This window comes from Fistularia commersonii, chromosome 2, assembly GCF_037954325.1.
Source record: "Fistularia commersonii isolate RoL2024-O1a breed Wild chromosome 2, RoL_Fcom_v1.0, whole genome shotgun sequence".
NCBI lineage: Eukaryota > Metazoa > Chordata > Actinopteri > Syngnathiformes > Fistulariidae > Fistularia > Fistularia commersonii.
In genome coordinates this window covers 27,526,615-27,550,178 of record NC_141285.1, presented here as the reverse complement: position 1 = coordinate 27,550,178, position 23,564 = coordinate 27,526,615, and the positions used below count along the sequence as shown (strand labels likewise).

Here is a 23,564-nt window from a genome sequence, read left to right as displayed (position 1 = left end):
CATATATTTACACATGCCTTATATACATATTTACATATATGTTATACATATTTTACAATTACGATATACATATATTTACATATATGTTATACATATTTTTACATATGCGTCATATACATATTTACATATGTAACTCACGGCGGAAAGTTCTGCAGGTTCTCCAAGTTCTCCAGGTCCTCCAGGTTCTCCGGTTCTCCATCTTCAGTCCCAAACCAGCCTGCAGGTTCACTGAAGCCTCACCTGCCTCCAGGTGTGGATGATTGACAGCTGACCCTTCCTGGTTAAGCCCCGCCCCCTCTTCTCACCTGGGATTGGCTCCGCCCCCTCTAGAATAATGGATATTACAACTAATAATAATTATTATTATAACCGTAATTATATTATTATGAATATTGTGAAAAATATGAATATTATCTCACCAGCAGCATTAATAGTGACACTAACAATAATTATGATATTGAAAATGTTAATACTTGTTGTAATAATAATAATAAAAATAGTGATAATGGCAGTGATAATAATGATGATAATATCAACAAAAATATTAAAACATTATAATAATGATGATGAACAGTGATGATATTGATAATTGTAACAATACTAGTTGTAATTACAATATTGAAAATGTTAACATCACTTATATTACATTATTATGATAAAATAATAATGGCAATGATGATGAAAATACTGATAATGATATTCTCATAAAAATTATATTACTATAACAAAAAAATAAAGATATTAAAATAATACTAATATATAATAATATGATAATAATATATGATATATAATAAACTAATATAATATATATATACTAATAATGACAAACCGTTATTGATAATTATAACTATACTGGTAGTAATTATTATAATAATGATAATGTAAAGGAAGATGATGATGATAGTATTAACAAAACTATTAAAAAAACAATGATAATGATGAAAACAGTAATGATGATTATATTGATGATTATAAAAGCAATAGTTGTAATTATAATATGAAAATGACGGTGATGATGATAATGGCGATAATAATAACTCTTCTTCTTCTTCTTCTTCTTCTTCTTCTTCTTCTTCTTCTTCTTCTTCTTCTTCTTCTTCTTCTTCTTCTTCTTCTTCTTCTTCTTCTTCTTCTTCTTCTTCTTCTTCTTCCTCCTCCTCGTCCCTGCAGCGTGCCAGAGGAGGTGCTGCAGAGAAGATAACCCCAGCCTCCTGGTGTGCGCTGCGACACCCATGGAGCACCTCCTAAAAATAACAGGGAGGTCAGAGCGCGCCCGTGTGTGTGTGTGTGTGTGTGTGTGTGTGTGTGTGTGTGTGTGTGTGTGTGTGTGTGTGTGTGTGTGTGTGTGTGTGTGTGCGTGTGAGAGAGAGAGAGAGAGAGAGTGTGTGTGGTCTTTTAAGGGAAAATATGCTATCGTTCTTCTCGCGTTCTTCATGCTAGATGATAGCAGAGGTGTGATGGATGCGCACATGTGCACACACACACACACACACACACACACACACACACACACGCATGTGGGCTGAGCGCAGTTGACAACAGGTCTGTTCAAACTCTGCCATCGACATGCTGCAACCTGACAATTAAATAGGAATTAAAAAACAACACACACACACACACACACACACACACACACACACACACACACACACACACACACACACACACACGACAGCAGCAGCTCAAGGGTTTTAAAAACAGCGGCTCTTCAGCGAGAAGGTCGTGGGCCGCTTCCAAGCATCCAAGCATCACCTTCTCGTCCACCCGCTGGTCAGTTTATGTTCTCGTACCAGACCTTCTGCACGTGTTGGGACTGCAGGAGGAACCCTGAGGAACCCTGAGGAACCCTGAGGAACCCACGCAAACATGAGATCATGGAGGCTCCTCGCAGGAATCCAAGCAGCGACCTTCAGGCTGGGGGGAGGAGGAGGTTCTAAGAACCCCCCGATCAGTAATCCATCAATATCACACTTAGCGGTGATGTGATTTTAGAAGGTGCCGATCAGAAGTTGAGTTCCCGTTCAGGCGTCTGTTCATCTACTCACGGAAAATACCAGATGGTTTGGAGGGATTGGAAGTGATTCCAGTGATTCTGGATCTGAGAAGTGATTTTCGAGGAACCTCAATGCAGGTTGTCCTTCTGCGGTTCCACCGAAGCTCCGGTTCCGACGGCAGAACCTCACGGGCCGGAGAACGTTCAGGAGGAACCCCCGGCGTGACGGAGCGAGGAGAATCCTCGGACGGCGTGGAGCCGGACGTGGACTCGTTCCGGACGGTTCTGGGTTTGCGGGGTAACATCTGGGCGAGGGGAGGACAAGGCGGACCTTGTTCCCGGGTTCCAACGTCCCCCTCGGCCGTGGAACCGCATTCAGGACCCGGCCTCTGATGGGACGGTCATGTGGCGCCGCGGGATCGCAGATAAAATAAGAAGAGAAGAACGGCCCGGAGGCCGCGCTGCGTTTCCATGGCGATAAGAAACCGAGACGCCGGAAGCCAAACATGAAGGTTCAAAAATCTGGGTCGAAAGATCTGGCAAACAAGACCTCACGCTAACAGAGGTTAGCCTAGCCTAGCTTCAAATAAATGTATAAATACTGCAATTCATCATAATAAATATAAATAATATATAAAATGGATGATACTTACAGAATTCATTAAGAATAATAATATATTGATTTTTTTCAGAAGCATCTTGTTGATGCTCGACGCCGCTGGATGGTGTTTTTAGCATCACATGGAGAAATGGAACACAAACACACACACACACACACACACACACACACACACACATGCACGCACGCACACACACACACACACACACACGCCCGGAGGAAAACCATATGAAAGGATCACGGGTGTTTGGCTAATAAAACTGTTCCATGCTAATATTCCACGCCCTTTTAAGGGACAAAATAAAACTAAAAATAAAAGTTTATTTTGAAGGCCCGCAGGAAGTGGCCACTTTTTCCAGCCAATAAGAGCACGGCGATGAACCCCAGCTCACAAATCCGACGTTTTCCATCTTTGCGCGTCGTCTTGGAGAGGCTGACGAGCCGGGGGGGGGGGGGGCACTGAAGGCCCGGGAGCTAAAAGCTAATGCTAATGTCAACACTGGACTCCCGACGTTCCCAAGTTGGACTTTCGGGAATTTCCTCGGTGGCGGCGTGGGGGGGGGGGGGGGGCGTTTCCACGGCAACAATGACCCGGGTGGGACGTGGATAAGAATAGGGTGACGGGAGGGGGGGGGGGGGTCTGGTGACCATTGTGTCCTAATACAATATCAGACTTCCTTCAGGTGGCAGAAAACACACACACACACACACACACACACACACACACACACACACACACACGAGGAGTGAATAGCGGGACGACTTCCTCTGGGGATGGCGAGCCGAGAGGGAGGGCAGGAGGAGGAGGAAGAGGAGGAGGAAGAAGGTCGCCTGGTACAAATGCTCCCCCTTCCAGTCCAGAGTCCTGGACTCAAACTCCGGTCCGCTTCCTCCTGGCCTCGTCTGATCTTCTCACCTTCTCAGTCGCCTCCTCGCCTCGTCTTCTTGGACTTCCCCGAAGCGTCCGAACGCAGAAGATCGACCGCCTTGCTCAGCGGCGCCGCGGCAGATTCTTCTTCTTCTTCTTCTTCTTCTTCTTCTCGTCCTGGAGGACCGGCAGCGACTCGGCCAGAAGGTAAAAGATGGGGTTCCGGTGGGATCGGGTTCTCCTGGTGGAACCGTCTCAGGTGGGGGTGGTGAGGGGGTCATCTGTCAATGGAGATGTTCAACCGTTCATCTTCTGCAAGAGGTCTTTCTATCTGGACGTTCTCCCGGTTCTCCGTCTTCTAGCGGTCCACAAACCAGAAGACATTCTGTAGGTGTAAATGAGAGGGTGAATGTGGATGATTGACGGGTTAAGCCCCGCCCCCTGCCCCAGTGACAGCTGTGATTGGCTCACAGAGAAGAATGAGTGGAATGGTTGGATGATTGACAGCAGGAGAACCTGGAGAGAACCCAGGAACGTGGGGAGGAGGTGGAACCTCCTCGCAGAGAACAGCAGAGGACGTGACCTCCAGACCTCAAGACCCTCAGACCTCCTAAATTCCAGACCTCCAGACCTTCTGACTTCCAGACCTTCAGACCTTCTAACTTCCAGACCTCCAGACCTTCAGACCTTCAGACCTCAGTTCCATTGATAGACAACAAAGAAGCTCCTGTGTGAGGAACAACATCCGCGCAGAAGATGAAGAGGAGGAACACACTGGCCTCCTTGTATCTCCAAGCCCCTTGGGTGTGTGTGTGTGTGTGTGTGTGTGTGTGTGTGCATCTTAAGTCAACTCCACCAACATCTTCAGGTTATTGATTTGGGTCAATTGGTGATCAGCTGATCAATCAGTTAAAAAAAGGCACGCACGCACACACACACACACACACACACACACACACACACACACACACACACACACACACACACACACACCTCCTTCCTCCTGGATATGGGTCCTGGTGGAACATCCTTGTTTGGTCACACATCCATTATCTACATCCCTCCTGCACACGGGGTCAGGGACGCAGCCAATCACAGTCCAGCCCAGGTCAGGGGGCGGGGCTTAACTCTGACCTCAGCTGTCAATCACAGAGGGAGGAAGATGGAGAACCTGGAGAACATGGAGAACGTCTGGACTGATGAGGAACAGGTCTGTCCTCTGCTCTCTGTGTGTGTGTGTGTGTGTGTGTGTGTGTGTGTGTTACTCAGACAGGACGCAGAACAATGCTAAGTGCCGGACACACACACACACACACACACACACACACACACACACACACACAGAAGTGGAGGTCAAGAGAAAGTCTATACTAGGAAGTAATATTGTTATTAATTATGTCGAAGCACTTGTGAAAGACATAAATACTCGGTCACATACACACACACACACACACACACACACACACACACTCACGTGGGATTTTAAAGTCAGAGGTTCTTCTCAAAAACAGGAAAGGAGTGGCGCTTCAGGACGCCAAGGCGGCATCTTAGTTGTTCTGAGGAGCTCCAGGTTCTGGAGGTCTTCTGAGAAGCTGTATGGGTGGATGATTGACAGCTGACCCCTCCAGGTTAAACCCCGCCCCCCGCGGAGGCGGAGCTTCTTCCGTCGCCGTGCGGGACTGAGTGGGGTTTCGGCCAATCGGCAGCGTCGTTTTCCCTCCCGCTTCCTAGTTCGAGACGCCATCTTTGATTTCGGCTCAACAGCCGGAGGGTTTTATGTTGTTTTTTTGAAAAAGGGGGTCACGCTCATCTCGTTAGCCACGGCGGCTAACGTGCCTGCGGGGAGGGGGACCTCAAAGAGCTCATTCATTCGTTCATCCTTCATCTACCTCCTCCCCCCGTGGGCCAATCACAGATGACGACGAGGTGAGAGGCGGGGCTTAACCTGAACAAGCTGTCAATCATACAGCGATTCAAAAGATGAGTGAGATGAGGTGAATAAATAAATCAAATCAAATGAATGAATAAATCAAAAGGAAAAAATGTTTTAAAGGAAATAAATTAGAATAAAGGAAAGAAGAGAGAAGTAAACAGAAAAAATCATAAATAAAATTTATGGAAATTTGATCAAATTAGAAAAAAAAAGGATACATATGGAAAAGAAAAGAAAAGAAAAGAAATTAAGAGAAAAGAAAAGAAAAAATGATACATTTAAAATAAAACAGAAAAGAAAAAAAAATGAATCAAATTAAAATAAAATAAAATGTGACCTTTTCTTAGATTTGACTCAATGTGAATATCTGAAATATCATGACGCTGGAACTCATGGAAAGTTCTATTTCTGTTAGTCAGTCTCTTTATTTTAGAGGGGGGTGCAACGGGCGGGGTGTGTGTGTGTGAGTGTGTGTGTGTGTGTTTACATACTCCTCTGGTTTTCCTTCCCTGGAGACAGACAGACGGGGAGTGTGGGAACCCGGGATTCCAGGTTCCCGGGAACCCGGGAAAGGAGCTAAACTGAGACCAGCCCAGCAGACATTTATATTGACAGGGGTCAGAGGTCACGCTCTCATGGACACACAAACACACACACATACACACACACATATACACACACTGTGTTCTGTATTTATTCCGAGAACTCGCTGAAAGCAGAAAAAAATACATGTCGCATGTGGGGTAGCGGGAAGGTACGAGCTAGCGCTCAATAGCAGCCGGTTGATTGCTAGCTGTGTTAGCATCACAAGAGTAGCTAGCTGCAGGGTCGCGAGGTGTGATGTCATCGGTGAGCGGGGGATGTCATTGGTCGATGAGGATGAGGGTTATGGACAATGATTGGATTCCGATTTCCGGTCAGTTTCACTCCATTGTCGGAGAGCTAATGTCGGCCATCTTCCCCCAGACGTGACCCTGTGACCTCGACCCCGTGACCTCGACCCCGTGACCTCGACCCCGTGACCTTGACCCCGTGACCTCGACCCCGAGCCCGGCTGGTGATCCCCGATGGCCGACTGGAGTCTCCTGGGGAACTTCCTGGAGGAAGTGCAGGAACATTCCACCTCCATCGGAAAGGTATTACCGGAGAAGGTTCCCGCCCCGCTTGGATCACACAGTCCAAGGAGACGTTTACCGCTGAAGCTTGGAGATGTTTCTTCATCACGTGTCTCCGTCTGGTCCTGGCAGGTGTGGCTGACCATCCTGTTCATCTTCCGCATCCTGGTCCTGGGCACCGCCGCCGAGTCGTCATGGGGCGACGAGCAGGAGGACTTCAACTGCGACACCCAGCAGCCCGGCTGCGAGAACGTCTGCTACGATCGCGCGTTCCCCATCGCGCACATACGATACTGGGTATGCGGCTGCGCTGCGCCTCCGACCAACCCGAGGTTCTGCCGCTAACAGATCCGAGGTCGGCGGGTTCCGTAACCGCAAACAACTCCGGTCAGGTTCCAGGTCTCAGAGCCTTGTTATTTCCTCCAGAGGCTAGCATCAGCAACATCGTGCTAGTTAAATGTCAGAGTTGAAGCTAGTCAAGGCTAGCCGGCGGACACCAAGTAACCAAAAGGTTCCCCGGATCTATCCAACCAACACGAACCGGGCGAGGGTCAATGCCCAAACCTAGCTTTAGCAACATCACACTGGTTGGACGTCAGAGTTGAAGCTAGCGAAGGTTAGCAAGCGGACATCGAGTGATATTAAGGTTTGAACTAATAATGTCTAAACAACATGATCCGGACATGGATCGACCCCTCAAGCTAGCTCGAGCAAAAGACAGCAAGTCAGATGTCAAAGGTGACGCTAGCAAAGGTTAGCAAGTGGTCGTCAAGTAGACGGAAGATTCCAGTGTTTGTCCAACCAGTGTGAACCAGGCACCAATGGACCCCGGAAGCTAGCTTTAGCAATGTTAAGCTAGTCAGAGGTCAAAATTGAAGCTGGTTAAGATTAGCAAGTTGACCAAAAGATTGTTGTTTCCTTTGAACTCACTGTATTTCGTTCCCCGTGTTCATAAAACTGATGTCAACCCAACACCCAAGGCTAGCTTTAGCATCATCATGCTAGTGAGATATCAAAGTTGACGTTAGCACAGGTTAGCAACCGAGTTGTTAAATGACATTAAGGTTATGTTTCTTTTGAAGTAACGACATTTCCAATGTTCATTCAACCAACGTAAACCAGGCACCAATCAACCTCAGAGGCTAGCTTTAGCATCATCATGCTAGTAAGATATCAAAGTTGACGTTAGCACAGGTTAGCAACCGAGTTGTTAAATGACATTAAGGTTATGTTTGCTTTGAACTAACGACGTTTCCAATGTTCATTCAACCTAGCTTTAGCAACACCGCACCAATCAGACATCAAGTTGGGGCTAGCATAGGTTAGCAAGTGGACCAAAGAATTCCAACTAATTCTAAAAAATGCTAACATTAGCTAAACAACTCAAGCAAGACCCCAAAGTCGATGCTAACTGTCACGCTAGCCCCGTTCTGCGGAGGTTAGCCGGCGGCTACCGCTGCCATTAGCATCGTTGTGATTACTGACTTGCACTTACTGATTACTGACCACTTGGTGGTCGGCGTGTTGTAAAGCGAAGGCTGTCATGCTAACGCTTTGCTAGCTTTTGCTAGCTCGACCCGATCCCAAACACCCGCGACGGCCGACTCTTACCGCGAACCTCCTTCCAGGTGCTCCAGATCGTCTTCGTCTCCACGCCCAGCCTGATCTACATGGGCCACGCCATGCACACCGTCCGCCGCGAGGAGAAGAGAAGGAGCAGGGAGGAGGAGGAGGACGACGAGGGCGGCGGGGAGGAGGACCCGGGCGGCGGCGGCGGCGGCGGCGATAGAGGAGGACGAGGAGACGAGAAGATGGTGAGGAGGAACGACAAGGACGGAGGGAAGGAGCGAGGAGAGTCGGCCGGACGGGTCCGCCTGAAGGGGGCGCTGCTGCAGACCTACGTGCTGAGCATCTTCATCAGGACCATCATGGAGGTGAGGGACGTTCTCTCAGGACGCAGAAGTCCACGCCGGTTCTGATCCGTCTTCTCCGATGGTTCCAGGTGGTGTTCCTCTGCCTCCAGTACTTCCTGTACGGGATCTTCCTCCACCCGCTCTACATCTGCAAGGTGAGAAGATCAAATCCAACCTCACCAGAGCGTCACATGGTCCAACCCGGCGTGTGTGTGTGTGTGTGTGTGTGTGTGTGTGTGTGTCAGGCGTGGCCTTGCCCCCACCCGGTCAACTGCTACGTGTCCAGGCCCACGGAGAAGAACGTCTTCATCGTCTTCATGCTGACGGTGTCGGCCGTGTCGCTGGTGCTCAGCGTCCTGGAGCTGCAGCACCTGGCGTGGAGGCACTGCTGCAGGTACGAGGGGGCGGAGCTCCGGCCACCGGGGGGCGCCGTTACACACCTTTAAACACAAACACACAACTTGAAAATAATGATGACACTCCTGCGTGTGTGTGTGTGTGCGTACATAAGTGTGTGTACATGAATGTGTTTACATGTGTTTATATGTTGTGTATACAATGTATGTGTGTATATATGTGTGTTTGTGTGTGCGTGTATGTTTGAGTATGTGTGTGTACAGCATATATGTTTGCTTCAGTGTGTGTGTGTATGTTTATATGTATATGTGTAATCCTGTATATGTATGTGTGTGTGAATCTGTGTGTGTGAATATATGTTTAAGTATATGTGTGTGTATATTTGCATATGTGTGTCTTTGCAAAGAAGTGTGTGTGTATATGTATATATGTGTTTGAGTCTGTGTGTATATACGTGTGTGTATTCGTCCATATGTGTGTGCATACAACATACCTGTGTGTGGTGTGAGTATGTACAAAAGTGGGTGTAAATGTGTGTGTGTACATACAGATATATATATATATGTGTGTGTGTGTGTGTGTGTGTGTGTGTGTGTGTGTGTGTGTGTGTGTGTGTGTCAGTGACGTGCGCTGAGGTTCATGGCTGGTGAGGCATTGACGTCATCACAGTCAGATACAGGAATGTCTCAGAAAATTAGAATATTGTGATAAAGTTCTTTATCTTCTGTAATACAATTACAAAAACAAAAATGTCTTACATTCTGGATTCATTACCAATCAACTGAAATATTGCAAGGCTTTTATTATTTTAATATTGCTGATAATGGCTTACATCTTATGAAAAATCAAAAATCATGTCTCAAAATGTTTGAATATCATGAAAAAGTAATTTCTGGTTTTTTTTTTTTTATTGCATTACAGAAAATAAAGAACTTTATCACAATATTCTAATTTTCCAAGACAGTCCTGTACATACAGAGTAGCTTACTCACCATTTTATTGGCAGCAGTTGACGTGTTTTGTCTAAAATATCATATCAGCATTTTTTGCATATACAAACTGTAGCATAAATAACAATATTATCTCTTACCTTTACTTATAAATGAAGTCCATGCGCCGCTCCTTCTGAAGCATCCATAACTTGCTTTTCGAAGTCTTGCTTATCTTTCTTCACTTTTAAAAGTCTCTCAATGGAAATCATCGTCCTTGATCGTTCCTGTTCCGACTGCATGTTTTGAGTCTTTTCGGTGCCGAGAACAAGCGCTCCGCCGACGCTGTCGTAGCGAACGGTGACCGCCGGCCGGAGCGACTTTGTCGCCTCGGTAACAGTTTGAATGAGATCCTTCTGGGACAAAAAGTGGAGAAGCTGCCCAGGAGATTTACATTCATCCCTCAGTGTTTGTGAGCTTTACAGACCCGTGAGATCGGGACAAAATAACTGGATGGCTGCACTTGACTTGCTAACTGTTTACTGTAGCTTGCTAATGCTAATTGTATTATTCTGTAGGCGAGTTGTAAGAAGGATCCCTGGGATCATGAGGCACCGTCACTGCCTGCCTCACCTCATGTCTCTTCACACTCGTTTTATGATTACGAGAAACACAAGAAACACGCTACGGTTGTTGACGAAAAATATTAGACACATCAGCTAAACTATGGAAATTTAGTTCATATATTAAAAGTGTTTTTTTAATAGTGACATCCACAGAGACAGCACTATGGTCTGAGTGCATAGCATGCTAGCACAGTTAGCACAATGATTGTGCTATCCATAGTGGGATCAGATGGTTGCTGCGTCAACGCACGTCTCTTCTTCATATTTGAACGGTAAATGTGATTTTTTTTAAGCGATTTTGAAAAAATAAAAATAAAAATGGTGAAGCTACATGGAAAATATCTTTATAGTACAACTCACTGAATAAATATAACCATTTAAGATATTTTTTTCTTCCCATGATGCCAGGTGAGGCCCGGCCTCCCCCTGCCTCTACTGACTGCACCTCACTGGTGTGTGTTTGCAAGTTTACATGTGTGTGTAGTTTGTGTGTATATGACTGCATGTGTGTGTTTAACTGTGATTGTATGTGTGTGTATGAGTGTGTGTGTGTGCAAACTGACCCAAATGTGTTTCTCCTTCCTCTTATTTTGAAAAGCTGTGTTTCCCGTCCGCTCCGTCTGCCCAATAAAGTTTCTTTACCGTGTGCTCCCAGGCGCTACTTCAACAGGAAGCCCGCCGTCGGGGGCGGAGCCTCTCCGAGCCGCCAGCTCTCGCTGTCGCCTCCGCCGCCGTCCACGCCGCCGCCGGACTTCAACCAGTGCGTGATCGGCCCCTCGCACTTCCTGCCGCTCCAGTTCCCCAACCACCGTCTGGCCGACCAGCAGAACTCTGACAACATGGCCGCCGAGAAGCACAAGCTGGCGGCGGAAGCGGCGGCGGCGGGCGACGCGGTGAACCGCGTGCACGTGAGCCGCTACTCGCCGGGTTGGCAGGGCGACGGGAACGGCCAGATCCAGAACACGGAGTTCCTGAGGGCCGACGCTTCCTGCTATGACCCCGAGGCCCGCAAGCTCCTCCAGAACGGCGGCGTTCTGAAGGACAAACGGCGCCTCAGCAGGACCAGCGGCTCCAGCGGCCGAAGGGCCGAGGACCTCGCCATCTGAGGAACCGGGGTTCTCGCACGTTCTCCACGCAGAACAGAACGAGAACGCCGTTCAGGGTGCTGACCCCCCCCCCCCCCCCACGCCTACTTCCTGCTTCCACCTCCATCCCCCTCCTGCACCTTCTACCCTTGGACTTCTTCTCAGGAGAACCATGCCTTTCCAGATGTTTGATGACCCCCAGTGGTCGAACTGTGGAACTACATGCCTGGAACCCCCCGTCTGGAGAACAACTAGAACCTTCTGTTGGGTTCCACAAACGTTACCCTGTGTGGAGCCTCTGACCTTCTGTTCCAATCGGTTGGTTCTGTAGGAGAATCTAGAAGGTTCCACCTCAAGTCAACGGAACTCCAAGCGATCATGTGAGCAATGTTCTCTTGGGAGCAGAGGGTTTGAGAAGCTCTGCGACCTGCATGTGAGGAGATGTTCAAGGGGTTTGAAGGTTCTCCAGGTCCCGCAACGATACAAGTACAAGACGGAGAGACATCTGAGATGATGGCGTGCCATCACAGATGGTCATGAGGACATCTCCTCGTGTCTGGACGCATCAGGACTGCAGACCTCCAGCCCGTCCACTGTGAAGCCTGAAGAGGCGCAACGGCGCCCCCTGCTGGCCTGGAGGCGGAACTGCGGCATCCAAACCTTCACGGTTCTCTAATAGTTTCGGTGGAATTTATGGACTTTATCTAACCTCCATCACCTGCTGCTGGGCTCCTCTCAGGCTCCTCCTCCTCAGACCATCATCTCCAGACGCCTGTATCTGCTCAAACATTATAAATAATAAGAATAAATGCATTTTTCAGGGAGAAGTCGGCTTTAAGTTACAAGTACGTTTGCTTCGTAATATTCCCGCTGAGTTCAGAAGATCTTTGGAGTAGATGATGGATGAAGATGGACCTGCTGCTCGGCAGATTCCCTCCTGGAGGACGACAGCGCCGCCTGTGCTCGACCAGAGCCGGAGAAAAAGAAAACATGGCCTCGACATGAACTTTGGTGACTCCGCCAGATCAAATGACCCACTTCTGCTGTGACGGGACGACAAGATGGATTCCAGTACATTTATTAACAGTTTCTATGAAAATTAAAGGCGATTCGTCACTAATTTTGACTCGTTCTCTGAATTCGAGGGATTAGAATCATTGACAGATGACTGCATTTCAAGGTCGGATCGGATTTCCCGTGTGGAAAAGGCATTTCGTTTAATGATTAACTGAGCTTAGAACGTTCCTGGACGTCCTCAACGGCCCTTGGAGGGCTTCTGGACCAATCAGGAGCTCACATTGCGTCCAGGCGAGGACAAAGTGCGGCGTGCCGCTCGCCTGCTGTTAGGTAACGCTGCCGAGCGAACGGCCTTTCTAGGAAAGGTGGTGTCAACTTTCCCTCAACTCCACCTCTGCAATCTGATCTGGGATAAACAAGGCAGCCATGATGGACTTCCTCCCGGTGGAGGGGTCAGTAGAACACGGCTCGGGTTAACCGCTAACTTTTTAAACCAGAGCCAATCAGCAGCCTGCTTTGAGTCGGAGTTCACTTTGATAGGCTCGTGTGAAAGAGTTCATGGTTTGCGACGTGCATTCATTCTTGTGTTTTACATCAGCAGTCTGGATCTTCTACTTCCACTCCAACTTCTAATAGGAAGTGGGTTCATGCATTCATAACCTTGTCGCAGCACCTGCAGCCAGGGGGCGGAGCCAATCCCCGATCTCATTGGTCGAGAGAGACCAGGAATCACATGCGATCATTCCCCTCTCAGGGACATACAAGTCTTGCTCCATGATCCAGACTTATAACCAACCATTCACACATCCAAGGTGGGGTCACTTGAGTTTGGGTTTTGAGAGGAACCTGGAGAACATGTAGAGGCCACACAAAAGGGCCCCCTGAAGGAATCTAACGGAGGACCTTCTGACAGCGAGGCGGAGGTCATGATGTTCCCCAGTATTTGTCCAGAAGTGAAGTGCTGAAGAGAAGAAGGAGTCATGAGTCCGAGGGTTTCTGGACGTTTTTCCTTTTTAATTGATCCATCAACCAACTTCTGCACAACATATCTACGCCGTCAGGACACCTTCGAGTGACAGCCTGCAGTCCCTCCCACATATTATTACAGTTTAATAAGTTAAAAGTTCTCTCTCCGGCCTGTGAAACCAGGTAAATAACATCTCGTTGGTGGCGCCCCCCAGAGGACGCCCCGCCGTTAGAAGGCGCGAATGCTCTGGTTGTTCTGGAGCTGCCTCAGAAATCTGGAACATAAGGCTTGGTCTAATTGGGGGAAGATCTAGAAGGGGGAGTTGGATGATTCCTCCCCCCTTCTAAGAGGAACAACTAAATCAAAAAGACCGGCTTTAGGACCAAACTGGAGTTTGCACAGGATGGGATTTGATGGCCGTCGTGCGAGGAGGAGGTTCCTGGACCTCCAGGTTGGACCACCTCCTGGCAGGACGGCAGTCTCAGCACCAGAGAACCTCCGACTCCACCGACCTACCAGGCACGGAGCTTCAGCTTTTTCACTAATTCTCCGTGAGTCCGTTCAGAAGATAAAACCGGGACTCCTGTCGCCATGGAAACATACAAGTACAGCATCAATTTCTTCTTTCTTTTTTAAAACATTAAATAACCGTGATTTGTTTTTGTGACATAGAAGGACCGAAGTTTCACGTTTGGACATTTTTTTTTTTTTTTTTTCTGGGAAAAATAAAAAATAAAACCTTCATTTAAAAACAAAAAAAAAAAAAAAAATGACTGAACATGAAACTAGCTGCAGGTTTGAGGCTAAAATGAAAAAAAACAAAAACATTTAAATACTCTGCTGCCGGTGCCTCGCTCACGACGTGGCTGACTTGAGGTAGGCGATGAGGTCCTGGCGCTCCCCCTTCTTCTTGATACCGGCGAAGATCATTTTGGTTCCGGGAATGTACTTCTTGGGGTTCTCCAGGTACTCCATCAGGGTGGCCTCACCCCAGACGATACCTGGGGAGGGAGAGCAGACCTTCGGGGTCAGACCTCCACGCAAACCAGCGAGACGGTCGTCGGAGAAGGACGTGCAGTGACCGAATGAGAAGGAACACGGAGAACACCGACCGGTGTCCGGGCAGGATGGAGATCCAGGACCTGCGGACCTCCTCTGGCAGAACTAATCACACGTTTAGTCCTTCATTTTCAAGGTCGTGAGAGATTCCAGCGGGGAGGTCAAGGGATAAGACACCCAGGAGGTCAAGGGTCAACCTCCAGCTTATCTCCTGAACGCCACGGATCAACCCATCAGGCGAAGACCTTTTAGGTCCAACCCTTGGAAGTAAACGCCTGCGCTTCACCTGACGCGACCTTCGGTTCCAGACGCTTCCTCCTTCATTTGAACTCCTCCCACGGTATCTCCGTCCGATCTAAAAAGGCTGAACGGGAGGCGGCTGACCTTTGCTCTTGTTGGCGTCCGTGTAGGAGTATCCCTCGGCCTGGCCCGTCTTGCGTCCGAACAGCCCCCACAGGTTGGGCCCCACCTTGTGTTTGCCCCCCTCCTCCACCGTGTGGCACTGGGCGCATTTCTGGACGAACGCCTTCTTCCCCTTGGCGATGTCTCCCATGGTACTCTGCAGGTGCACACATTTCGGGAATGAGCGTCGGGGAAAGCCGAGTCCTTGCGCGTGACGGCGGATCCAGAAATAACCCCTCCCTCCCGGAGCCGCCCCGCCTGCTGGAGGGCGTTTGAGGTGAAAGTGTTTTCCACACATTTCTTTCCAAGGTCAAAGCGTGTGGGATTCACCTCGGAGGTTCGAGGTCATGTGAAAGCTGGATGTGTGTCGGAAAGGGATTTGTCTTGACGAAAAAAAAAAAGGATGATTCAGTGATTTGTGTAAATGAGTCACGAGCACCAGCGACGGAGAAGAACGTGCACTCCTGAGCTGATGATGTGATGGTGATACGGAATAAAAAGCTCTAACAGGAACCGGTTCTTCTCACACCCTGGATCACACCTGATCCCTGCAACCTCCTCCTCCATCTCCAGGTGCACGGCGGCGAACCTCGCTTCTCCTCACACCTTTTCATGCATTCATCATCAGATGTGCAGCTTCTGGTCTTTAAACTTTAACCCGCGATGTTTAATTATATTGTTTATTTGTATTTTAACGTCTCCAGGAGAGGCGGGAGTTCTGCCGCAGTCCTCCTGCAGACATGTCGTCATGTGACCCGAGGAAGGGGAGGCGTCCAGCGCACATCATGCACGACCAAAACACTAAGGGTGAATTTTAAGCTGAAAAAAAATAATAATAAAAGGGTGTGTCGTTGAAAAAAAGAAAACTCTTGAAGATCACTGATGTAACGGGACGCCAGGAAGTAGACGGAGCCCAACATGGCGGCCCCCTCCCGCACAGCCTCCGCCGGCTAGCACCGCGTCAACGGGACCCGGGATGTCGGAAGCTTCCGCCGCTTCGGAGCGAGATGGAGAGATGGAAAGATGGAAAAGGAGCCTCCGGCAGCCCCACGCCAACCCCTCCGTGTCCCGGGGGAGTCGGCCCGGGTTTGGACGGAGGCTGGAAGCCGGTCAAGGATGCTTCAATGTCGGGGCTAACCTTCAGATGCTTCACTACCGGGTTCTAGCTAGCAGCTAGCTAACTTGTAAACTAGCTAGCAGGGAGCTTTACGTGCTAGCTAGATATCGGAGAGATAAGACTTAAAAATCAAATAAAACCCAAATGAGTGGAATTAATTGTGAATAAACTACATTTAGACATGAAAGAAGGAGCCGCCGTTCCCTCTCCTCCTCCTCCTCTTCCTCCTCCTTGACTTCACCGATGTCGGTTCAGACGCTCAAAAAGCAGAACTCTTTAAATAAAAATGTAAAAAGCAGGATTTACCTTTAGGCTTTAAAGGCTGCGGGTTGACTCTTATCTCGGTTCGGTTCGGCGTCCGTTCGGCCGGCGGGCGGTTCGGATGTCGGTCGTAAAGAAGGTCACCGGTTAACGGAGGCACCGGCTTTTAGCGTCACCGCCAGATCACGTGACCGGCGCTACGTCAGAACCGGACCGGGACGCGTTCCGTTTCGGATCCTCGTCGCTTCCTCGCCTCCTTCCACCGACAAACATCTTCTCCGTGGTGTCTCCTTTAGCGTGTCCGTGGGTTAGAAAAGCACCGACGAGCACGAATCCACGCGTCTGACTCCCGAATTCGTCTCTCACGGGAAGCGGGGGGTCAAAGTTCACCGCCTAGGAAAGGAGGGAAGGATACAAGAGGAGGAAGCGACAAAGGGAATGGGAATGCGATCCTTTTCTCTGGAAGGGTTTAAAAAGAAACTTCTTCATGAGAAAAGGTGAAAAAGTGGGAAATAAACGCGTTTTAACAGATTTCCTTCTTGATAAACGTCCCCCAAACCCTGACGCATGAGTTAAAGTAGCAGAAAGCTGCCCTTAAATGTCTGGTCTTGGGTTATCATATTGGGCACCTTATCTAAGATAACATAAAAACAACTTTATTTATCCCGAAGGAAATTGTTGTGCCAGAGTTTCAAGCAAAAACATAACACTAATAGATAATAGTAGGAAGGAGGGAGAATAAGAAATACAATAAAATATAAAGTGTCAAGGTGAAGGCTATCAAGTGTTTTAAGGTCTTAACAAGTACAAAGATTTGAAGATTCCCTTCAGCTGAAGGAAGAGGAATTAAAAAGTCTGATAGCCTCAGGTAGGAAAGACCTCCTGTGGCGTTCAGTGGAGCTCCTTGGTGGTATCAATCTACGACTATCTACGATGTGAACATAATAGAAAACTAGCATTTTAAGTGTATTAACATAATATTTAACAATCCCACATCACATTGACTCTTTAAGATTCGGTGACAATAGAGGGCGTTTCACAATAGTCAAATAAGAGCTGGGGCAGTGAACCAGAGATAAGGATTAATGTCACCTCTTGCTTTACAAAAGATCAACACTTTTGACTTTAGTACAGCTTTAAATTCATGTTCAGTCATGAACAATGACACGCTTTACGATCAAATCAACCGTTGTTGATTGATTGCGTTTGTAAATCGGTTATTCCTGTGGCAGGTGTTTATATCCTCCTTTCTAAACACAAAGTCCCTTCAGCACTTTGGCGACCTTTGTTTGGGTTAACAAACAAAGAAAAAAGGCCTGACTTGAAACTGTGTTTGATGGAAGAGGCTAAGAAGCTGCATATGTCGCTCTAAAACGGTGTCCTGAACAGAGGTCAAAGTTTAGTCTCAATGTCAAAGACGACGCCTCTTTTGGTTTCACTTTCAAGAAATCAGCTGACATCCTGCAGCCGTTTAATTTTGTACAAATTCAACGCTTCTATCACTTTACTCTCATTTATGAGAGCCTGAATGCTGCTTCACCTTTGCTCTAGTTCATTCATGTCAATGAAAATTCCCACACAGGATGTGAACAGCCAAAGGTCTGTCCTTAGAAAGGACGCACAATCACGCACACCAACATATCCTGCAAGCCGGTCACACACTGCGGCGAAACTTATAAGGAAAAATTCCCGTCACACACTTGCACCCTTCAATCGACACGTTAAGTCACGACAATGACGTCATTCGATCAGCTGACCGCTGTGACTTGCGTAATGGAAAATAATTGTCACATAACCTGCCTTAGGGTCTAGTGGTTATTGGCTTCAATTTCGAATTATTGTTTTTGTAATAGTTGCATTTAGATCGTTCACTTTGGTTTGTTTGTTTGTTTGTTTTGCAGACGCTTCTGGATACTTCCGGAAACTTCGCTGATGCCTTCATGGCTGTGGGAATTTTCGCCATCCTACCGCTGGGACGTGGAACTGCTGAGAGCTGCGATTACAAATAATAAAAATAATAGAATAATATATTATTATAATAATAATAAGACTTCCAGTCATTTTATTGAAACCGTTTGAGAGCAGGTTGTTTCTGTAATGTAAATGTATCATTTCCTCTGGGGCTGCGACTTAGTTAGCTTTAAGATGTGACAATAAAATAGATTATAGTGCTATTTCAGCCGTGTTTTTTATATTTTATTGAGTGGAGATCAAGAAGCTGGAGGATCTCAGGTACTTGGGGTCAACAGTTCAGAGTGTAGGAGAGTGTGGAAAAGAGGTGAAGAGACGGTCCAAGCAGGTTGGAATGGGTGGAGAAAAGTGTCAGGGGTACCAAGAGATGGAAGAACATCGGCCAGAATAAAAGGAAAGGTGTACGAGACAGTGGTGAGACCAGCGATGATGTTTGGACTAGAAACTGTTCCAATGACCAAAAGACAGCAGGCAGAACTAGAGGTTGCAGAGATGAAGATGTTGAGGTTCTCTTTGGGAGTGACCAGGATGGAGAGGATCAGGAATGAGTCTATCAGAGGAACGGCACATGTTAGATGTTTTGGAGAGAAGGTCAGAGAAGCCAGACTGAGATGGTTGGGTCATGGGCAGAGGAGGGATAGAGAATATATTGGTAGACGGATGCTGGAATTGGAGCTGCCAGGCAAGAGGTCTGGAGGAAGACCAAAGAGAAGATTTATGGATTTATATGGATATATGGATTTATTTATTTATAGTGAGAGAAGATATGAAGATAGTTGGTGTGAGAGAGGATACGGAGAATAGGGTTAGATGGAGAAAGTTGACTCGCTGTGGCGACACCTGAAGGGAAAAGCCGAAAGAAGAAGAATCTGTCACATGGGTGCAGGACATGTATGACTGAGACAAAGTGATGATTGAGATGTTTTGGACATGAACAAAGGAGTGTTCATGTCCAAACCATGGTGAAGATCTGGGTAGAAGGTTGCTGAAGGTGGAGCTGCCAGGCATGAGGTCCCGAGGAAGACCAAAGAGAAGGTTTATGGACGTAGTGAGAGAGGGTATGAAGGTAGTTGGTGTGAGAGAGGAGGATCCAGAGAATAGGATTAGATGGAGAAAGTTGACTTGCTTCGGCGACCCCTGAAGGGAAAAGCCAAAAGATGTATATTCCTTAAACTAACGATTGCAAATGTACAAAAAGATGTAATACTTTTTTAAAAAACATCTCAATGGTTTCAGTGTGAGCGCCGCTGAGTTCAAGCGACTGGACCCTGGGAATGCATAAAATTCCGACGGTCCGTGAACGCGTCTCGGCTAGCGGAAAATGGCACTGGCCTCCGAGTCAAAAATGGAGGAGTTCCCCGCGAAGCAGGCGACGGAGAACCTCGACGACCCGCCCAACAGCCGCCTCTTCGTGGTCACCAGCCGCTCCGTCATCGAGGATGAGCTCCGGGAGAGCTTCGCGGCGTTCGGCGACATCCAGGGCGTGTGGGTCGTTAAGGACAAGCAGACCAAGGAGTCCAAAGGGATCTCGTACGTGAAGTTCGCCCGTTCGTCGCAGGCCTGTCTGGCCATGGAGGAGATGCACGGCAAGGTGCTGGTGGAAGGGACCAAACCCATCAAGGTAACCGCGGACGGGGCGAGCAGGTCCGGCCTGCCGCTGCCGATTCGCCCCCGGTAGTGAAACTGCCGGATGTAACCTGTTAGCATGTAGGTGCGCCGCTAGCCGTTAGCTTCAGCCTAGCTTAAATGAGCTAGCGGCTCCTTTGTTATTGTTTACCTTTCTCGGACATGAGTTAGTTTTGTGAATGCTAATCAAAATATAACAAGAGTATTTTTTTTATTCATTCGATTGTTACAAAGTGACCTTTTTTTGTAAGAACATTTCTCAAGTTCGTAAAAAAAAAAAAAAATTATATCAATATGTACAAGAAACTCCACTGGAATCTAGAAATGACCGGACCGGAAATGAAGCCGGAAGTCGTAAGGCTCGTGGAGATCAGTATTAAATTTTAAACAAATTAATTTAAATAATCTAGTGACAGACAAATCAGTGAGTCCAGAATCCTGAATCAATCTTAATCTCCACTCTGCCGTTCCAGGGTGAGTTTAGATGAAACAGTGTGACATTTAGTGTGTATGTGTGTGTTGTGAAGGTGTTTATCGCCCAGTCGCGGTCGTCGACGAGACACCGAGACGTGGAGGACGAAGAGCTGACCAGGATCTTCGTCATGATCCCGAAAACCTTCTCCGAGGAGGACCTGAAGAACACATTCAAGGTTGTGCAAGCGCGAACACACACACACACACACACACACACACACACACACACTCACAGGGTCACTGCTCTGATCTATTCCATCAATTTGTCTTGTATGGCTCTAATTGGCTGATGGACTTTTTTAAATGTGGGTTTGTGTTGTGTTAAATGTGGGGATATAAGCGTCTTAAAAGAGAAAATCAAGAGTTAGATCCATTCTGTGCCCCGTTAAGCCACAACAGACTTTTACCATTAACTTCCTCCCACTCATGAACTGTTTCCTTTATCTCAAGAAATAAACAAACAACACCTGAGCCTCCGGGTCTTGAAGTCGCCTGTCAATCACGGCATCTTGAAAGAGGCGCTGCGCCCTCAGGACGCCGGAGGTTGTAAAAAAACACGCTGAGTCTTGAGCTGCGTCCACTTCCTGCAGGACTGAGGTCCACGGCGTGGAGCTCACCCCGGTCTTGTCCTCCGCCCTTTAGGAATATGGCGACATTGAATACTGCGTGATCATCAAGAACAAGTTCACAGGGGAGAGCAAAGGTCTGGGTTACGTCAGGTACTACAAGCCCTCGCAGGCCGCCCTCGCCATCGAGAACTGTGATAAAGGTGAGCCTTCGGCGTGGGGAGCGGGAGGATGATGAGGGTGCTGATGACGTCGTCGCTCAGCCTACAGGGCGATCCTGGCCGAGCCCCGGACCAAAGCTTCATCCTCGGAGGACTACAGCAGCGCCACACCCAGGGCGGACTACGGCGGCGGCGGCGGCGGCGGCGAGACCATGAACCAGTATGCCTTCCCCATGGGTACGCCGTCCGGCACCACCGTACCTCCCGCATGTTGTCATAGATCCACCTCCTGACCTCTGAACCCGCCGCCGCAGTGAACCCCGCCGACCCGGGGAACTACCAGGTGATGGACTACCGCTCGGGCGACTTCACCCGCTGCCTGATGATGTCGACACGGGCGGCGCTGACGCAGGAGCAGATCTTCGCCCTGTTCGACCTCATCCCCGGGATGGAGTACTGCGAGCTGCAGAGGGACGCCTACGGGATGAGCAAAGGTCGGCCGTCGCCGGGATGCCGTCGCTGCCGTCGTTGCCATGGAGACAGGAATTAAAGCAGGGCGGTGCGTGTTTCCTGTTTCCAGGCCACGCTCTGATCCGCTACAGCAACCTGGGGTCGGCCGTGTACGCCAGAGAGAAGCTCAACGGCTTCGAGTATCCGCCGGGCAACAGGCTCGCCATCAACTTCGTGGACGACGGTGAGGATCGGAGCAGGTATGCAATCCACACACACATACACACACACACACAGGTGGTGAAACGGGATTCACGCAGGTGTGTGTGTGTGTTCGTGTGCAGCCCGGTGGGTCGCATGGCCATGCAGTTTGTCGCCGCCCAGATGATGTCCGCCGTGTGGAACGGGCCCTCCAGCAGCCAGGTGATGAAACCCCCGGTGAGTTCTGAGAGGAAGAGCAACACACACACACTGTTAGTTTCAACAGAATAGCGTTTAAATTCTATGTGTGTGTCCTCAGGGGTTCCCCACCGTCTCCTCCATGTCGAGGATCCAGACGGACGTCAACCTGCCGCCCCTGAAGAAGCTGGCGCCTCCTGACAGCAAGTCCAAGGAGCGTCTGTTCGTGGTGTTCAGCCCCTCGCCGCTGCCCCTCGACGTGCTGGAGGACGTCTTCTGGTAAGTATCACCACCACCTTCTCCATCTCCTGTCCAAAAAAACACTCAGCGGCTTCAGAGATTGGAGAGCGTTAGTGGTTGCAGGTCTGTGATTGACAGGTGACTCGTCCAGGTTAAATCCCGCTTTACCTGGTGGTGAAATTGAGGTGAGAGGTTGAACCTCTCTGTGAAGTGTGTGTGTGTGTGTGTCAACACGGTCGCCCGTCTTGTCTCTGCAGCCGCTTCGGTTCCCTGATCGAGGTCCACCTGGTCCCGGGGAGGAAGGTTGGGTACATGAAGTACGCGGAGAAACAGGTGAGGTCCGGCTGGCGGCGGAGGAACCTACGAGTTGATCTAAACATCTGGATGGTCCTCCTCAGTGTGCCGACGAGGCCATGGCGGCTCTTCACGGCCGCATCGTCAACGGCGTGAAGATGAAGGTGATGCTGGCCGACCCCCCGCGGGAGGAATCGCACAAAAGGCTGCGGACCTACTAGCCGCTCCACCGGTAAGTGGCGCTCCTGGGTTGGATTTTTAATATTTTTCTTTTTTTCGGCTTCCCGATTCACGGAACGGAACCCCGGCTCTTTCTCTATCGCTTTCGAACGCTTGATTGGCGTTAGCGGGGAGGGCGGAGATGTTTAGCATGCATGCTAACAGCGACCCGCAGGGTGGGGGGGTTGTAATGTTGAAAGGGACAGTTCACTCCAGAGTCACACCCGTGGCGAAGAAGACTTTAGCTTCAGACGGCGTTGACTCCTGGGCGAACTCCCCCCTTGTTCTCCTGGATCGTTTCCCCTGTGAATAACGCTGCAGCTTCTTGTTCCCTAGGCGACTGTTGTCATGACAAAATGACACCTGACCTGACCGACCGACCGACATCGAGACCTTCTCCCCGACCTCTTGACACGACCTTTGACCACCTGTCTGACCCCGACTCGCGGTCAGTGACCTTGCCGCGACCCGCTGAGCCGACGCTCTGCCGGGCCGATGCCGGAGAACAGTAAGTCCGCGCTGGAAGTTCTGCGGCTTTTATTTTGTTCCTTCTGCCGTCTGGAATCATGTACTTGTCTGTCTTGATGAGAGAGGAGGAAGGTGGAGGGAAGGAATCCCGCCTGTGGTTTGAGGAGACTAGGTCGGGTGCTCGGTAGGACGCTGTAAAAAGATCCCTGACTCGGCTTCCGGACTCTTGTTTTGAAATGCAGATGTTTAAGCCTCAGTACTGCCTTGTATCATGTGGAGCTGCTGTCTGTCTTATTACGAATTAAACGAAATCAAATGATGTTGTTCCGGCGTCCCGTCTCTTCTTTGGCGGTTGCACCCTCGTCCTCTCATCCGCTGTTATTTCACTGTCTGAAAATGGATTATGTAATGTGTAATATGCTCACTTTTCAACAT

General features: G+C 48.8%; 4 protein-coding genes across 5 annotated transcripts in view; 2 read left to right on the top strand and 2 right to left on the bottom strand.

Moving 5' to 3' along the window:
- LOC147236903 (follistatin-related protein 1-like) overlaps positions 1-3,645 on the bottom strand; it is a 10,128-nt gene extending 6,483 nt beyond the window's left edge. Inside the window, exons 1-2 of the mRNA XM_086175653.1 lie at positions 3,529-3,645; positions 139-326 (exon numbers count right to left, since the gene is read on the bottom strand). The gene's annotated coding sequence lies outside the window, so the exon portion shown is untranslated. The remainder of the gene's footprint in view (positions 1-138; positions 327-3,528) is intronic.
- LOC147236902 (gap junction alpha-5 protein-like) lies at positions 3,460-14,326 on the top strand. Its single transcript, XM_086175629.1, has 7 exons — positions 3,460-3,687; positions 6,380-6,549; positions 6,661-6,825; positions 8,157-8,462; positions 8,531-8,596; positions 8,687-8,835; positions 11,009-14,326. The coding sequence occupies exons 2-7, from the start codon at positions 6,481-6,483 to the stop codon at positions 11,457-11,459; spliced, it is 1,206 nt and encodes a 401-aa protein (XP_086031755.1). The 5' UTR covers positions 3,460-3,687; positions 6,380-6,480; the 3' UTR covers positions 11,460-14,326.
- LOC147236901 (cytochrome c) lies at positions 13,449-16,522 on the bottom strand. Its single transcript, XM_086175666.1, has 3 exons — positions 16,307-16,522; positions 14,866-15,040; positions 13,449-14,423 (listed from the first exon to the last, which is right to left on the bottom strand). Exons 2-3 carry the CDS (start codon positions 15,032-15,034, stop codon positions 14,278-14,280), a joined length of 315 nt encoding a protein of 104 aa, XP_086031792.1. The 5' UTR covers positions 15,035-15,040; positions 16,307-16,522; the 3' UTR covers positions 13,449-14,277.
- Positions 16,523-18,705: 2,183 nt separating this feature from the next.
- rbm45 (RNA binding motif protein 45) lies at positions 18,706-23,449 on the top strand. 2 transcript variants are annotated; one of them, XR_015108933.1, is made up of 11 exons: positions 18,706-19,853; positions 20,386-20,508; positions 20,975-21,101; positions 21,162-21,296; positions 21,374-21,553; positions 21,640-21,769; positions 21,854-21,947; positions 22,030-22,187; positions 22,406-22,465; positions 22,547-22,674; positions 22,998-23,449. XR_015108933.1 is itself a non-coding variant. In XM_086175614.1 (11 exons), exons 1-10 carry the CDS (start codon positions 19,554-19,556, stop codon positions 22,661-22,663), a joined length of 1,440 nt encoding a protein of 479 aa, XP_086031740.1. In that variant the 5' UTR covers positions 18,710-19,553; the 3' UTR covers positions 22,664-22,674; positions 22,998-23,449. The 2 variants fall into 2 exon arrangements, 1 of the variants encoding a protein (XP_086031740.1); XM_086175614.1 differs by having other exon boundaries at positions 18,710-19,853; positions 22,406-22,481.
- The last annotated feature ends 115 nt before the right edge of the window (positions 23,450-23,564 follow it).

Excerpts from the sequence above, each read along its gene's own strand:
- LOC147236902 (XM_086175629.1), top strand. The coding sequence starts at position 6,481 with ATGGCCGACTGGAGTCTCCTGGGGAACTTCCTGGAGGAAGTGCAGGAA. Across the intron at positions 6,550-6,660 it reads ATTCCACCTCCATCGGAAAG|GTGTGGCTGACCATCCTGTT; the intron begins GTATTACCGGAG and ends TGGTCCTGGCAG. Across the intron at positions 8,836-11,008 it reads GCGTGGAGGCACTGCTGCAG|GCGCTACTTCAACAGGAAGC; the intron begins GTACGAGGGGGC and ends GTGTGCTCCCAG.
- LOC147236901 (XM_086175666.1), bottom strand. The coding sequence starts at position 15,034 with ATGGGAGACATCGCCAAGGGGAAGAAGGCGTTCGTCCAGAAATGCGCC. Across the intron at positions 14,424-14,865 it reads GGACGCCAACAAGAGCAAAG|GTATCGTCTGGGGTGAGGCC; the intron begins GTCAGCCGCCTC and ends CTCCCTCCCCAG.
- rbm45 (XM_086175614.1), top strand. The coding sequence starts at position 19,554 with ATGGCACTGGCCTCCGAGTCAAAAATGGAGGAGTTCCCCGCGAAGCAG. Across the intron at positions 19,854-20,385 it reads AAGGGACCAAACCCATCAAG|GTGTTTATCGCCCAGTCGCG; the intron begins GTAACCGCGGAC and ends TGTGTTGTGAAG. Across the intron at positions 21,297-21,373 it reads CCAGTATGCCTTCCCCATGG|TGAACCCCGCCGACCCGGGG; the intron begins GTACGCCGTCCG and ends CCGCCGCCGCAG.